General features: G+C 35.4%; 1 protein-coding gene across 3 annotated transcripts in view; it reads right to left on the bottom strand.

Annotated features, from left to right (window-relative positions):
- Nucleotides 1-18,198, bottom strand: part of gps1 (G protein pathway suppressor 1) — a 45,855-nt gene that overhangs the window by 9,780 nt on the left and 17,877 nt on the right. For all 3 annotated transcript variants that reach the window (XM_052032677.1, XM_052032676.1, XM_052032678.1), the window contains exons 3-12: nt 16,346-16,527; nt 14,561-14,725; nt 13,489-13,624; nt 11,214-11,291; nt 8,494-8,554; nt 7,283-7,368; nt 6,464-6,558; nt 4,690-4,795; nt 2,227-2,307; nt 926-1,063 (exon numbers count right to left, since the gene is read on the bottom strand). In XM_052032677.1, the coding sequence (XP_051888637.1) occupies nt 926-1,063; nt 2,227-2,307; nt 4,690-4,795; nt 6,464-6,558; nt 7,283-7,368; nt 8,494-8,554; nt 11,214-11,291; nt 13,489-13,624; nt 14,561-14,725; nt 16,346-16,527 (1,128 nt within the window). The remainder of the gene's footprint in view (nt 1-925; nt 1,064-2,226; nt 2,308-4,689; nt 4,796-6,463; nt 6,559-7,282; nt 7,369-8,493; nt 8,555-11,213; nt 11,292-13,488; nt 13,625-14,560; nt 14,726-16,345; nt 16,528-18,198) is intronic.

Raw genomic sequence — 18,198 nt, 5'->3', positions numbered from 1 at the left:
TACACAAAATAAAAATGAAAAAGCTTGTCAAATCAGCAATAAAGCTCCAAAACAAGATCAGATATAGTCATTAAACTATTTGGAACTGAAATGCTACAATGTGATCTTTAAAAATCAGCACTGGGTTCATGTTAGAATATTAGATCTTGGATTAATTTAGGCAAGTTGTCTGCAAAACAAGTAAACACAGATACAGGAGCGTAATAAAACCAGTGCCTGTCCTTCATTTGGAGCAGGCTCTGAATAACTAAAATTATTATTGATGAGAAGTTTAGTGTGAAGAAATATCATTAATATCTAATACAGATAATAGAATCTGTTCAGAATCAAGACAATTTTAACGTTTAGCAAATATCTTGAAATTTCTTTTTAGCAGACTAGTTATACCGCTACTGGATCCAAGTGAGGTAAAATATCAACATCACATGGCAAGTTTCTTTTGGTCACATGTGATAGTTCATTTGAAATGATTCCAGCAGTGGTTCACAAAGATCTGCAATTATATAGTGGGGAAAGGTAAATGGGGAGGTAAAGTAGACAGCAGTACAAGATAATCACAGATTAGCAATGACCATGTAGACAATGGAAGCTCGTTTGTCAAGATCTCATATTACTCTCTTTGCAGCAGGTAACAGTTTCTTTGACAATTATGTCTTTTCTAAACTTCCACTGCTTTATTCAGAAGCCCATTCCATGAACAGATCACTCTTAAAAAAGAACAATTTTAAATCCAAGTATCTTGGATTTACCTTTTACTATTTATTGAGTGTCACCCATTTTCCCTCCTATGTACAGTAAATTTCACCTTCTACTTTTCTGCCCACCTACAGAATGAGCAGAAGACATCCTGCAATTTTTATCCTACTTCCTTTCACCGCACTGAATGTTGTGCCTACAATGGATGATGCTGAAAGTAGAAACTCACCTTGCTATGTGAATCAATTCTACCATTGATTAATCCTTCCAGGATAAGATGCGTCAGCTCATCCTCCAGTGCACCAACTGTGGTGTTGAAAGAAATAGCCATCTTGTTCATGTCAGCAGAAACATATGGGCTGAAATACTAAAAATATACAAGGACCTTTAGGCATGGCTGGGAAAATATAACATGCAGATCACAATTCTATTAAAAGTTAATACTTAGAGCTTAGTTTCCATGCCTATGTTTTGATGTATTCACTACATTTTGAGATACAGCCTGCTTAAAGCAATTTGGTAATTACACAATTTACTGTATTTTAAGGCATTAGAAACTACTGTTCTAAAATTTTAACAAATTGTGTTAAAAAATGAAAAAAAAGCAACCAGCACAGTAACAGTCAACTTGGTGTCACCCTAAACCACTCCACATGCAGCTTTCTTATAAATTCACATTATTAGCAACAGAAGGATTTTAATTTAGTTTGAAAAACCAAAATGCATAGCCTTGGTCAATACAGCAAGAAGATTTATCAACAATGACAACTTCAGTTTATGCAGCACTTTTAACATGATAAAAATCTTAAAGCACTGCACTGGAGGACTGGCAAACAAAAACTGACTCCAAGCCACAAATGAAGATAACAAAGCAGATGACCAAAGGCTTGATCAAAGACACAGATTTTAAAGAGTAGCTTAACGAAGAAAGATAGAATGGCTAAGAAGTTTTGGGAAGGAATTCCAGAACTTATGGCCCTGGCAGCATAAAACAGGGCACCAATGGTGTAGTGAGTGAATTTGGGCACAGGATTGCAGGTGAACTGACTTAGTCCAAGTAAGGGCAGAATTTAGATTACCTCAAGTTAATGGAGGGTAGAACAAGGGAGCCAGAAGTCTGTGGGAATAGGTAAATCTAGAGGTTAAAAAAATTTGGATGCGTCAGGAAGTAGTCACTATGTGACAATTTTAAGTGTCTGAAGAACATAGAATGATGGATGTTTCCACTCAAATATCTTCTCAATTTTATTAGCATACATTACAATTTAATGAAGGCAACTACAATATTTTATTACTGTACATTTTTAGAGAAGAGTTTATAAAATACATTTTACTATTAAAACAGTGATCTCAAATTCCAAAATATGGTTGGTACAGTCAGGAAGGAGTGGTGCATTCAGAATACAAACAAATATGACTCCTTTAAAATAAATGATTGATTACAATAGTGATAATTGAGTATTTTATAACTAAGAAATAATTAAGAGTCAAAGTTACCATGCATTACCAAGTGATATCTTCTTCACATACCTGAATAAGGGCTCTGTTCCTGATTTGTGTGTAGAGTGTCTTAACATGTGGAGCTAGGTACATATCCAGCAGAAGGTTGTCCTGTGAAAATGGGGGAATGGAGGAGAGGAAAAGAGAGAACATAAAAATATTTGTTAGGAGAGAAGATGATAAAATGCATGAAGTGCACAAATAAACAAACATTATTACACAAAACAATTATATTTTCTCTTAATCATGTGGTTTCATGGAGGAATACAGCATCTAAAACCATTTGGGACATCTATTCCCACAAAACATTTTCATCCTAAACCACAACTCTCTTGTATAGCAACAAAAAACAAGAAAGCAATAACATGATAAAAGGAGTTCCTAGTTCAGGTTTCTATTGATTCTTTTTAATAAAGTCGAGTATGTACTACATGTGTGGGTTAATAATAGATCAAACTATTAAAGGAACAAATTGCAAACAAAGCAATATTAGCTACATGAAAAACAAACCAACTTGAAGTAGTATAGCATTTAAAATGGGGTAAAGATTTAAGACCTGCCCATATAAAACTGTGAGCTTCAAATCTTCAAATCTTAAAAATCAAACTGAAATTCCTTTGCAGCCAAAAACATTGCAAGTTAATAAAAGTGGATGACTCAACATAGTCACTTCTTTCTCTGCTGCATACAATTTGAAATGGGTAGCAAAGTATTTCTAATATAAAAACCACTGATGTTGTCTTTAACAAAAATACGAGTTGGCAGTTTCTTACCTATCCATGAACCAACAGGTCCACATGAGTTTTTATAAATTACTTGTGCATTTTTTTATGGATTAATGCACCAGGATAAAGGAACAGATATAAATCATATTTGAACATTGAAACCTCTTGTTTGAGGGATGTTAACTGTACTATTCAGAATTGGTGAATAGCATCAAATTTCTGTACTGTACATGGATATTGTTGCAGATCTCTCTCACAAAATGTTGTAGCAATGCAAAAGTAATCCACCATAGATCCAAAAATATTAAATTGAAATTTGTTGAGATACTAGTAACCAAAGGAACAAAGATACTTATCAGGAACCTAACTTGCCAAAAGGGCAAAATATAATTATGGGGCTAATGGAATATTTGCTCATCTTGAGAAGTTTGTAATATAAAAGGGAAGGAAGTTGTGCATTGGTTTGGCCAGATCTGGGCACCACACCTCTGGAAAATATAGTTTAGCTAAACCATTTACAAAGATGAAACTGCTATTCAAAGGCTTGAATTATGATAGGTTGCATAATTTGATTTTATTTTCCCTCTTTCGAAGGCTGAAGGGTACTCAATTTGAGGAGTTTAAAATGCGTTTCAGCGGAGAATTTACAGAGAGGATCTTTCCTCTGACGTAATCTAGAACAAGGCATGATTAAATTTAGAACTCAGGGCATTCAGGAGATACCACACAAAGGATGTGATTACTGGATTTTTAAAAAAAATTTCCAAGCGCAAAATGCTGGAACGTTAATAGGCAAGGGTATCAAGGGAAAGGAATCAAAGGCAAGTAAACTGTTTTGAGCTACAGATCAGTCATAATCTAGTTGAATGACATATCAGACACAAAGGACTGAATGATCTATTCCAGTTTCCATTGCCCTAAAAATTGCTTCCTTTCAGATACTCATCCAACAAAAATTGAAACTTGAAACTTGGCAGTGCAGTCCAGGCCCTAACCACTTGCTGCATAAAAAGAAATTCTTCTCATGTTGGTTTTGGTTCTTTGCTGATTTTCATTCTACCTTCTCTAGTTCTTTACTCCTCTCTCCATAGGAACATTTTATCCCAATCTACCACACCCTTCATAACTTTTAAATACGGTTAGCAGATCACAATGCAATCAATCCCAACTTCTTTTTCTGAACAGGACACAATATTCCAACTGTGGCCAAATCAGTGTCTTATAAAGATCCCTTGTGACTTCCTTGCTCTTGTACTCTCATCTGTTTGTAAAGCTCAGGATTCCATATGCTCTTTAACCACTTTAACCAACAAACTAAACTTTTACCCTCAGATTTCTCTGTACTAGTATACCTTTCAGGACTGTGCCCTCATTATATTGTCTCTTCTCACTCTTCCTACCAAAATGTAATGCTTCACATTTCTCAGCATTATATTCCATTTGCTACCTATCCACCCATTCTATATCTTGAAGTCATTTGCTACCCTCTTCACTGTGCCTCCAAGTTACATGTTGTCAATCAACCATGACATTCCTTCTACACTTTCTGTTAAAAAAAATTATGGTAACTTTGTACTTGCTAAAGACCACCAGCAATTTAAATAATTTCTGATGCAAAGATTTAGAGCATTGTACAATGGCAACTGCCAACCCGTATTCCTAGGTGAAGGGAAGCACCTAGATGATAGACTAACATAAGCCACCTACCCCGGAAATGCAGTGTTTTTTTATGCAAAGGAATTACTAATTAATTCAAATTCTGACTCACCTTCATTTCATCTAGCATTTTCAAACAGGAAGCATATTTTGACTCATAAAACTTGAAGATGATATCTCGCACTTGTGGCTCCAATTCAAGAAATAACTTAAAAGAGCTTGCAGTGAGAAAAATAAATGTTAAGATCAGAGGTTGGTCTTAAGGTTCATCAGCTTACAAACAACACATTTCAGTGACAATTTTAATTTTACATTCACAAGAAGAATATTATAGAATATTGGTCATTCTTGGCAGAATTTCCATTTAATTTTTTTTGTTCCAATTTGGTGTGGCCAGATCAGATCAGCAGCAACACGATTTCTCTCATCACATTTGTCCACTTTTGTGCTGCTTACAGCATACATCATATGCACCATCTCACAACTAACTCGGGGGGACATGTTTCTAAGTTTTTGTGCACCAACTGCTAGAAAATAACTTCTGTAACATAAATTTAACCTGTGCTATACAATAAAAATATGTTGCAGAAGTTAAAGAGTTTGTTATTCGTGTATTACAATTTGGGAATTTATGGACAAATTATCTTCGGCGGTTTTTTTTTCCACAAAAGGGGTTCCATATTTTACATATGTTTCAGAAAAAGGGCATCAAAAGTGAAGTACGTTGTCCAAATGTTTTTTTTACATGAATGGAAGATTTTATGATTGATAGCTGCTCACCTGTATTTTCACCTGCAAGCTGAAATAATGCTACCTAATGATTTGCCAGGTGGTGCTGCTTGGATTCGAGAAGCATATATAGATATATTCAACAGAAGTGGATATTTTGTAGCTCAAAGAAGAAATGTGATTATATTCCATGAACTATAGTATTGAGCGAGCAAGCAGGCAGCATGAGCACACCATTAATTGCAACACCCTCCAAAAGTTTAAAGAAGGGATCAGCACTATGCTCAGATTATCTTAAACAACATGCAGCAGTCTAGTACAGCAATCCAGGGCCTGGTCCAGTGAGAATACACCTGACAATATTCAGCTTGCCATTTACACCAAGACATAATAAGCCGAATATCAGAAAATGCAGCATACATTGGGCATAAAGTTGCCAAGTGAAATGCATGAGAATAGCAATTCTTGTGCATTAACTCAATTACACTGCATTCAGTCTATCAAGCTTATGCAACTGATTTTTTTGTTAATGGACTTTTGTTAATTATTACTGAGGGGCTATCCATCCCCAATAAGATATTTCATGTTTCTCCATTACAAAATTACCAATCCCTCAAGAATGTTTTGCAAAAGATCAAACTTTCCAAATTATTATCAAGTCATTTTACCCAAGTTCTAATGTGTGCTTTAACAACCCTGAAGGTTTGGAGCACTAGATTAGTGGAGTACTGTCACAAAGTCATAATTCTGCTGAAACAATGAAGGACTGAATTCAACTCTTCATAATGCATTAAGAATCCTAATGAAGTAACATCGTATTGCATGGAGAAGACCCAGGATATTTATTGTAGTTGAATAGCTCATTAGCTATTGCAGACATATTAGGTATCATCATATGTGATTGACTCCTTTTTCCATCTTCATAAATAAAAGCACATCCTTTGCAATCATGTGATCCCAAACTGCTTGCTCGAATGATATTTATGATTTTCTCAAATTATATTCTTTGCATAAATTGCAAAAAAATTTCAAGTGGTTCTTCCAATGTTTCCAGACACAGAAAATATAACCGAAGGCATTCATGCCTCTTTTCAATACCACTTTATGGTTCTAAAGTGAACCTTAGACACTTGGGGAATGTATTATATTATCTTCACCTGCTGGAGATGACATTCCTTTGAAGTTCTTGCCTATCAAAAGTGGCCAGTGCACAAAGTCCTCCATAAACTGCTACATTGCTGGGAGACAGCAGCTGAAAAGTAAAAGAAACAAATGGGTGTTTTTATTTAAACCTGCATAATACTTTGCTTCACTATTTTAAGATTAGATCATTCTTTTAATATAAATAATAAAAATAAAACAAAACTTCAAAGGAAGTTTTAAATATTTGCAGTACATATTAGATTTCTCCCTTTCTGAACCTTAGGAGAAATATTATAATCAGACTCTGTTTTGCTGAAATAAATTCAACCACAGTCTATTTGGAGATGAAAAATGCAAAACTTTTTGAATTCCAATACAGTAAAACTCTTATTCTGGCAGGGTCAGGCCTTCGGTGGTGCCAGACTGACAAATATTCTGGACCACTGGATGTATTCCAATTAATACTGCAACACGCTTTTAATTAACTTTTAAGATATTATATAATAAATTTTCCAGCGAGTTTAAAGGGAGCACGGGAATCCGGGCCACTGTGTGTTAATGGGAGCATGGAAATAGGGCCATGTATTAACAGGAGCACAGGAACTGGGAACACTGTGTTAATGGAAGCATGGGAATTGGAGTCTCCCTGCATCAATGGGAGCATGGGAACCAGCATCCAGTGAACTGGATGCTGAATCATCAGGATTTCCAACAATTAGATAGTAAGTTATCAGAATTTTATTGTACATTGATCATAAAACAGTAGTTCATTGTTTTTCCTGTTAATAGTTACGTCATAATTTTACATTAAATTATTGTGAATTGAACCTTACCTCAGGAAAGTCACAGTGATCAAAAGAAGCCAGTAAGAAGCATTTGGCTGCTTGCTTGTATTTTCGTGTTGCTAACTCTGCTAAGCCTATGGATTTAACATGATATAAAATTCAGGATGAAGACATTTGTTACTTAATTCCTTTTTTTGAGTGTATACTATCATTTTATTAAGAGTCTCAGTTAAATAAAGGTTACTGGACTCCGTGATAGTACCCTTGCCTCTGAGTCAGAAGCAAGAGTTCAAATACCACATTTCACTGCAATAATCAAAAGATAATGCATTTGTCCAAGATTCTTTCAAATGAGACATTAAATCTTCTTGTTCAGATGGATTTTAAATAGCAATTTTTCTAAGACTAGCAAATTCTCCTAGTCTCCTGACAACATTCAACCCTCAATAATACCAAAGCACATCATGTAATTTATCTCATTTCACACAGCAAAATTCCAATACACAGTAAAGTATCCTGTAGAAAACTGTAGTCACTACGTTTCAAAAACATTTCATTATCTTGAACAATGTGAAAGGTGCTGTACAAGTGCATGTATTTTTTTAAACCCCTTTTGTGATTCCCGTAATTCCACCTTGATCTGGTGTTCTGTGCAAGGAACCACAAAATGCAAGCATCCCTACAAGCTGTATTTCAAATTCCATCGAAGAGCAAAAATGAAACAAAAGTTTACTGCCTATGCAATCCCAGAAATAGTTACATTACCATTTTTTAAAAAAAGTCTTTCATGATCTCAGGATGTCCCAAAGCTCACTATCTCTTGTTCAGCCTGTGATTCAGCTGAAATACCATATGTAGTTGTGTTATATAAAAAAAACCTATATCTATCCCAACATACACATTTGCTAACAAACTTGTAATGCTACTTAGAAAGGTTCAATGTTAGTAAATCCCAACAGCAGTTCTTGTCCTTCAATTCATTTATGTATAAATATACAAACTCTTTGAAAAGTTACCATCCCCATGTGAAAATTCTTTTGTCAACAATGCTTATTTCTCAATAAGGTCAACTCTATACAATGCCTACCAGCATCATCCTCAGGCTACATCTGGATACAAACAGCAATCTAACTTGTTGATGGAAAGGAATTTCTATTTATAGGTTTGATACCAATCAGATATTGCACTTCTATCATTATAGCCCTTATGCATATCATCTCAAGGAATAAAGGACGGGAAAGATCAATACTCTCACTAACCTGCTGCACATTTCAACTTGGTCAGTACGGCTTGATTCTGACTGTCCCTCTCACCTCTTTGCTGTAAAATAATACACTGTTTGAATAAAAGGAAAGTGAAGCAAGCACAGTCACATCTCAAAAGCACAACTAGTGTAGAATCTGACTTCATCAAGTATGGTTAGACAACATTGTTATGATTGTAATAGTTTGTAACATTGTATGGTCTGCCCATACATTTAGCTGTGAACAATAAATCACAAATGTGAAGTTGAAGCCTCAAAGCTGATTCAGAGAAGTACCATCAGCTTGTTTTCTTCTATCAGAGGGCTGAGGTATGAAGGAATACCAGGGAAACTTTGCTTTTAGTCTTACGGTTGATCTTATAAACATAAACAAGGTAGATCTGAACACCATTTCAAACTAAGCAATTAGATGTCAACTGCTTTCTTACAGGGAAGTATAGATAAAATTTCTGAAATCATTCAAGAAATGCAAGGTTGGGATATGAACTGTAATGTAAATGAGATAAAATAGGTCAAATATATGCGTAAATTTTTTTAAACCATATAAACACTTCAGTGCCCTCTCACTGCAAAAATAAGTGCAATATATACAAACATATTTTTTCTATATTAAAATATATGCATCGAGTACACACTTCCTGTCTGAATGCTTTAGTTCACTGCTTATTTTGTGTTCCCCTTTGTTGTCAGCAGTTACTACTATAAACTTCTAAATAAAATCTTCTTTCAACTTTGCCAAGCTGTAGGTGACTATGTAGAGGAGATGGTTTTAAGTCTTTTGCCCAAAACTATCATTTTCTTATATATAAAAATTTATATTCATCAACTAATTATAGCCACAATGGAGATTTATTATAGATATCCAACAGATACCAATATCTTAAATTTGATACTTGATAGTTTTTGAGGGAAATGCGCATTAAGATAGTCCATCAGTAAACCCAGCATTTTCTTATGCACGTGAATGGCATAGTGATTTTGAGAGCACCATGCAATCTGTACCATAAATGTATTACCTTGTATCACACAAGCCAGTTCCAAAGCTTTAATTCAGTCTCTAATCAGTCAAAGTTAAACTCAAAAAGCGAATGACTGGAAAACCTTCTCAAGCAATCTCCACTTTCTGACACTGAATTGTATCTGAAAGCTCTTCAACATTCATTGCTAAAGCAAGAAACCTTCCTTAACTATACTTAAGAATAGGCAGAATATCTGGTCCAATATTCCTGAAACCATTTTAAAAGCAAATCATTTCTTTTTATCATTTTGCTGTCTATATATCAAAGCTCTCCAACACTCTTTAATAATGAGCCACTGCTGTTGCAATCAGATCATCTTGTCCTTCTTTCAAGCAGTTTTTTGCTGACATCTATGGCTCAGAGTCAAACAATGGTTTACCTCCTTTCTTCACCATTTAATATTGTTAGCATTACAGCACCAAATCCCCACTCCCATACCTCCGACTTTCAACTTCCTGCAACTCACAACTGATCATGACTGGTTCTGTTTAAAGAGCACAACAACAATAAGTAGATTACAATGTATGGCTCACTTCCCAGAACCACAAAGACTCTAGCTATCTACAAGCCTCAAGTCAGAGTTTGGTGGAATACCTTTGCTATCATAAGCACAATTCCAACAATGCTCAATCACATCCAGGACAAAGCAGCCCACTTCACTAGAACTCCATTCACTATATTAAACATTCACTTCCTCCGCCATGGCACATTGTAGCTGGAGTTTATAACTTCTGCAAGATGCACTGCAGCAAATCACCCAGCATGCCAAATCCCCTTGCAAACCCATGACATTTGTGATCTAGAAGGACAAGGGCAACAAGGGCATGGGAATAACACATCTCCCAGGTTTGTCTCCAAATCACACACAATACATGACTGGAAATACATCACCAATGCTTCATCTTCACAGGTTCAAAATCCTAGAACTGCCTAAAAGCATTATGGGGATTCCTTCAAAATATGGACTGTTCAAGAAGGTAGTTCCCACATACCATGGAAGAATAAAACATTGGAATATTAATGCAGTTAACTGTGAGAATGAAAAACTGACATGATCCAATATTTCTACATTTCATTACTATATACAAGACAGCTATTTTGGCCCATTGAGTCTATGCTGGCTCATAGAGCAATTGCATTGCCTTACTAATTTTCCCTGTAACCTATTCTAAGTTAGAATTTAGGATGTAAAATAACCATTTTCAAAATCCTTAGCAATATTAATTTTAAAAAATTTGCACTGTTTTATAAATGTTGTCACTTATTTAATTGGTTTCCAAAATTGTCATTAACAAGGACGCTGACCACTAGAACGTGTACTAAACCCTTAATTAAATAATTAACAAGGGTATAAATTTTTTTGTAAGCTGTCATTAAGTTATTGCATTAATATTTAGTCCCACTCTCTAAGCAAATAAACCTACAGGTTGAAATCTCCAAAACCTTGCACAGCAAAGCACAACTTTTATACATTTCTTTTTCAATCCTTGACCTCTTATAACATAACAAGGCATTACATAAAAAATTTGGAACTATCAAAATATATGTATTTGGCGAAGTCATCTCCAACATTTGTTCAAAAAATGCTGCAAATTCCATAATAAGAAATTAAGTGCACTTTTATGACATCTAAGGTTTTATAATCCAGTATCAAATAAGGTAAATAAGAACACATGCTTAGGATAAACCTACTGACCTCTGCAATCTCTGGAGTAGACTCTGCTTTGCTTACATAACTGAGAACATGGGACCAATTTTGGAGGTAGATACTGACCTGCAAACAGCAAATTACATGCAATTTAAAAATTCGACAAAGGCTTCAGTCTTTAAGTCAATAGCCCTACTTAATGATCTTCCAAACTTCAATAAACACTTAAATGGGCAATTTTACCTATTGCTTTATGGGTACCAAACAGGAAGAACTCCAACACAACCAAAATAGTTTTTAACTTGTTAGTGTTTCTATTCCAACATTCGTCATGGAGTCAGGTATTTTTAAAAATAACAGAGGTATTTTTCTTATGGTTTTAGCTGTACTGATCTGGATGGAACAAGGAGGTTAGGTTGATGTTAGTCTGATGTTACAGCCAAGGTCAAACTGGACAATTATTCATGTGCAGAAAGAGTGCAGGGATGTCATGGCTTGCAGCTGGTGAGCTTCAATATTTGTGAGATGGAGCTCTGCAAAGGTTGTTAGTCAGCATGAGATCAGGTACTTGATTGAGATTAGTTGGTGGGCACTGGTTTTGATGGCAGGGCATCATGTTCAGACTAAGTATTGTTTGCCATTTTAAAGCATCTTGGATTTCAATGCTGGCCTTATTTGAGAGACATTTATACAGGCACATGATCAGGCAGGGAATGGAGGGATTGTAGGCCACGTGTAGGCTGATGGGATTAGTTTAAAATGGCATCACGGTTGGCACAGACATTGTGGGCCAGAGGGCCTGTTCCTGTGCTGTACTGTTCTTGTTCTATAGAGGCAAATAGGTGTTTGTCACTGTGGGATGTGCTGCAAAATGCTGGAAGCTTTTAGCTGGCACAGTCTCAGGCTAAGCAGCAGGATCAGCACACAACTTGATTTTCCACTAGTTGACCTTGCTGCTTCAAAATTCAAAATTCCCCTTATTATTTATACAACACAACTTTGAATATATAGGATGCATTCTTGCCAATTAATTATAGCAGGCTAACTTACTATTTGCATGTTAAACATCACAAAATTTAGCATATTGTTGTTAAGTGCAATTATGGAATCATATTTACTATAAATAACCATTACTCTGTTAAATATAGTAATGAGAGGATAGGATGCAGTAGTTCTACACACGTCAATTACAATCAGTACTTGCATTTTTTTAAAAAATAAGAAGACCACTTTACAATTCTTTCAATCTCCATTTCCAGGACTGACTTAAAGGAAAATATTGTAAAGCAAAGCAAGCAAGATACTTTTCAAAATTGAAATAAAACTAAAATCATTTAAGACTACTTTCCACAAGATGGTGGCCCTTGACTGGAGAGAAAATAATGGTATGGAAGATAAACTGTTAACAATGGGGGTAAAAAGAAAACATTCAGTAAAACATGGCTTGTGGAAGCAGTACATCATTAAGAAGGACCATAAAAACATTAACTAATATAACTGTCATGAAGTGTGATCTTACTATCTGGAATTAATGGCATAATAGTGACATTTGCTTTTACCACAGATGATTTTGGTATTTGTACCCTAAAAACATGCACCATCATTTAAGCCAAATTCCCTACAGAATCAACTAACACATGATCTAGATATTCCTAGTAAGGTCAGAATTTAATGTCAATAGTTTCTCAGTAGAAAGTAATGAGAGCTTTGATCTTTATTGAAAATATGATCAGAAAGCTCAGCAAACCAATTGGTGGCAATGAAGGCATTTAACACTAAGGAGAGAAGCATCAATACAAGGACATTAAACAAACAGTAATATACCAAAAGATCATTTTCACCCATTCTATCTATTCAAGGCATTGAATATTTGTCTCTCTCAGTTTCCAACTTCAATTATACAACTATTTAATGCTTGAAATTCATTTTCTCAATTTGGGCAGGAATTTTCAGTCCTTATCTTGATTACTAGACAGAATGTCTTGCAGAAGAAAAAATTGTTTTTCATACTAGTGGAGAGGAAAAAGAAAATTGAGCGAGTTGATACAATGACTACCAAAGAGGAATGGAAAGTTTATGCAGGAAAAAGCAGCACCAAAGCAAATTAATGGCATTATTCACAGCTAAATTATTTATATCATTTAGTCAGAAGTCAGCACGATTATTCAATATGGCACATATCCTTTATGTTTAGTGCAGTTCACTGAATAATTAATGGTCTAATTTGGACATGCTGTACCAATACTTCCTGTTCTTCTCATTGTGGAATGGCAACTACAATCATAATATAAGAACGTTATGTAATTGACCTTTGTCCACATACCTTGATGACATTCAAACACATGTTGATGACGTGCTTTGCACTTGTGCAATAGTCTCTGGCTCGTGAGTAACATTTCAGTGCATTACTAAGATCTCCACAGTCTAGGTAGTGATCACCGAGGTCATCATGCCCTCTCCTGAAATAAAATTTTAAAAATTGCAGTCACCTCAAAATTCACATGTTTAAATAAAAATCCAATAACTCAAAGGCATTTGTTTGTCTCTAGCTGAACTAATGGTTAATTATATTAATGTATTAGAAAAAAAGATGAAAAGTTAAGAAAAATTGCCCAGTTTAATTCACTCAAACGCACTTGTTTGCGTCTGACTGAACTAATGGTTAATTATATTGATGTATTTGGGAAAAAGATAAAAATGGATGAAAAGTGAAGAAAAATAATTGCCCAAACATTTTAATTCATGGCACAATTCACATTATTTTGGGACATTGACCCAATGAATAGCATCATAGTCGATCCAAACAGTACATATCTGGTTGCACCCTAGATCTCTGCCAACCAATTCTCACTCTTCTACATCAGTTGAAAGCCACAAGAATATGAAATGCAATCTCTGTTGGATTTTACATTCAGAGCAATTCGTAAATCAAGTTTCCTGGGAAAGCCCAGTGTTTGGCTAAGACAGGCAATAATAAAAAAAATCAGTACCTGTTTTACAGTCCACTCACATTTTTTGTTTCTGTGACTGCAATGGCACAAAGAAAATTCTTATTTTTAGTGAGCTAAATGCCCAGTTAATCTACTAGTTAGGGTCCAGAGAACTCAGGGGTTTTCATTGAATAGTATCACAAATCAAGCATTTTAACCTTCTCTCAGTTCTGCACTGAAGCATTACCCTGGACGTTGTCCAGCTATATCAATTAGATAGAATTTATAGTACAGAAACATGCTACTTGGCCCAACTGGTAACGGTAATAATAATAATAATAATAATAATAATATGCTCTGTAGTAGATCCGGTAGCCTGGTCTGTCTCAGACACTGATGACCTTTAATCAATTTGAATTTCAAGTTGGGTATGGAAGACAAATTCCATATCTTTTTGTTTGTTACCTGATGCTTTCTTTGATAGAATTTCCCTTGTAATTCTTTAGATCTGTGTCTAGTTTCTCCAGTTTCAGCAAAGCTTTCTTCCGTGTAGACTCTGCCCAAGCTGTGTCCAGTGTAGGGGGCTCCAGACCTGACTCTGGCACTGTATCTGGTACACCCTGAGTTTCCCTGCAGAACAAAAAATTTAATAAGTTTTAACAGCTCAATTTATGAATTATTTAACTCATAGGTGAACCCAGAGTTGCAGCACTTAAACCATGTTCTACATGACTGGCAAAATACCATACTTATTCAGCATGATGTCAAAGAACACAATCAAGAAGAAAATATAAAGATGTAAGGAATTATGAAACTCTGCATGATCAGTTTCTTTTTGTCTATTAATCATAGTTAGCATAGACATTGTGGGCCGAAGGGCCTATTCTGTATTGTACTGTATTATACTGTACTATTCTGTATTTTCATTCTGGAAGAGTCAAACAGAATATCTGTATCCTCTGTTGTCTCCCCCATTCATTTCCCATTCTCCTGACACAATCTATTCCTATCCTGCGTTATCCAATTCAACTGGCTACAATCATGAACAATCAATACTGCAATTTCTCATTCACCCAAGAGAGAAGGGAATTACTAGAGCAATTTTTTCTAACTTTACACTCCTGCCAAGGAAGTGTATGCATATTGAATATTTAAGCATTTTAAACCATTTAGATTACATCATTGGAAAGTCATGAATTTCCACCTGAACTTCTGTCATCTGCTTCCAAAAGCTAAGCTCCCAGTCAAAAGAAAAGAAACCATCTGTTATTATGAGGTGGCAAAACCTAGCTTCAGAACATGAATGAAAGGCCTCCTTTAAAAATCATGGGGCATTGCAAATAATAAAATAATAATCTCTTTTTCTTCCTAGAAAGGGAGGAGCACTGATTTCTGGCAACAAAAGCTGATCGCAGCCTATATAGTAAGAAAAATTGGAAAGGAGCGAAAGAATAGAAAAGTGAATGAAAGAAGTGTGGTCTGTGAGAAATGCAGAAACTGAAAGATAATAGATTCTTGCAAAGTAGTGGAGAATTATTAGCTTCTGCTGGATCAAAGATTTCTGCTCACAACCCAATGAAGAATAGATGTAGTTCGTAAATTGTTAACTAACCTACTGCAAATTGGCTAGTAGAGAATAGTGATAGTTAGGACATTTTCAGGTTTGTAGGCTATAACTGATGGGGTTCCTTAAGTAGTAGCTACATCCTGTCATTGGGAGGCCTTGTACATACAGTAGAATTTTGCACCACCAACATCATAGGATCATACCATTTGACATCACTGTGCGTGCCCAGCCACCTTCCTGTGCAAGCACAACATGCTAAGGAGAGCAATTTTAGCTCACAGTTGTTTGGTCCAATCCGAAGACTGCACAAAATCACAAAGGTTGACACATAGTGGCTAGGTGGTTAAATAACTGGACTATTAATCCAGAGATTCAGAATAAAGATCTAAAGATCTATATAACCAGCAGGACAAACCCATCAGATGTTCAATTAAGGACAACTTTGTGTAATAAATAGTTCGGGTTCAAAGTTCACTGTCCAATATACTGTTGGATACAGATTTAATAGTAATACTTCCAAAAGGGAAATTCTATTAATACCTGAAGAAAAAAAACCTTCAGGAAAGAGTGGAAAGTAGCACTAACTGGATTGCATTTTGAAAGCATTGGTGTGCTATAGACTGACCATCCGCTTTATATGCTATGCTTTTCAATTATGCAAAATCTCTCATTTAAAGCCATACCTTGTGGCTTCTGTCAACTTGCGATGGATTTCTTCATACATATCTACATTAAATGTTCTCTGAACAAAGGACAGTGCCATCTTCAGGGCTTCAATGCGTAGCTGCGGACAGTGCTCTGCAATAAACAGAAGCCTCTCAATTCGCATCAAACCACTGTAACTGGCTGCATATTGCTCCAGATCCTGCAAAACAACAAAAAACAGATAACCACTATATTTACCTGAAATATATAGAATAGTCTCACACTAAATTCAGAATAAAATGTGTAAAAAATGACCAAATATAATGCATTTTATTTGTCATTTAACCATCATTCTATGTGGGACCATGCAAATTGAGTTAACAGACAAAATAAAATTCTTAAATTCATATCTTAAAATGCTGGCAATATTTAGTGCCATTAATGTTTTACAACTAAAAGAAATGGGAGTCAGTCTTAACGCCATCAGGGCATAGAGCAAGCAACATCTTTTTTAAATAATGCACCTATACTACAACCATAGGCAAGTTAAAGTACATCCTCCAGGACCTGAAAGATAGATTAGATCAGAAATAAATTAATTGCACCATATTCCCAATTTTTTTTAAACTGTACTCAAGAAGTGCAGTCCATGTTGAGTTTACCTTGAGTGCCATTAACATTGCAAAACACTCCAAACTACATGGAGATAGTTGGGAAGGAAAAACAGGCACTGAACAAAAGTATGACAAGCAAGGAGTGCTGCTGAAGATAGGAATTGATGAAATTGTTTTTTTTAAGAAGAATGTTGAAGGTGGGACAAAAATGGAAAATGACTAGTATGTTGAGGAAAAGTGCTCTAACTGGTCCCTTGCATAGGCTGGAGGATATGCAAAAACATAACTACACAAGAAATAGCAAGAGGAGTAAGACATTGGGCCCTTTGAGCTTAATCAACCATGAACTTGTTGAAAGGCAATATCTGCTATCTCAAACTTTTCTCTGGTCCATACACATACCATTTAATTCCTCTTCTGTCCAGAAATCTATTCCTCTGTTTTGAATGCGATCAATGACTGAACTTCCAAAGCTCTCCAAGATAAATCTTTGGAATTCTTTATCACCATTTGAAGAAATTTCTCCTTACCTCAGTTACACCCCTTATTTTGAGACTGTGACCCCTAGTTGTAGATTCTTTAGCCAGGGGGAATATCCTCCCTACATTTATTCTGTCAAAATCTTTTAAGAATTTTATGTTTCAATGAGGTCAGCTCTCATTATTCTAAACTCTAAAGAACAGAAACCTATCCCATTCAATCTCTTCTCATATGACAGATCCAGCATTTCAGGGACCATTCTAGTGAATCTCTGCTGCACTCCCTTGAGAACAAGTATAAACTTTTTTTTAGATAAGACCAAAATTGCACCCAATACTCCATGTGCAATGACATAATGCCCTACATACTTGTAGAAAGATAAATTTTGTACTCTTTTCTCTGCAACAAAGACCAACATACCATTTACCTTCCTATTTGCCTACTACACCTCCATGTTGGTTTTCAGTGGTTCCGTACAACACCTTAGTCCCTTTGGATATCAACACTTTCCAATCTCTCATCGTTTACCAAAATATTCAGCATTTGCTTTTTCTACTGAAGGAAATAACCTCACAATTTTCTGCATTGCAATCTATTTGCCATGTTATGTTTACCATTGAAACCTCTGGATCCTCATTACTACTCAAATTCCCACTTAGTTTTGTGTCATCAGCAAACTTAGAAATATTACATTTCAGCCAAATGGTTGATGAAGACTGTGAATAGTTGGGGCCCAAGCAACAAATCCTGCAGTTCCCCAAAGTCTGCCAACTTGAGAAGACCCGTTTAATCCTACA

Source organism: Pristis pectinata, chromosome 18, assembly GCF_009764475.1.
Source record: "Pristis pectinata isolate sPriPec2 chromosome 18, sPriPec2.1.pri, whole genome shotgun sequence".
NCBI classification, from domain to species: domain Eukaryota; kingdom Metazoa; phylum Chordata; class Chondrichthyes; order Rhinopristiformes; family Pristidae; genus Pristis; species Pristis pectinata.
The sequence above is the reverse complement of the archived record's forward strand: the minus strand, read 5'-3'. Positions and strand labels throughout refer to the sequence as shown.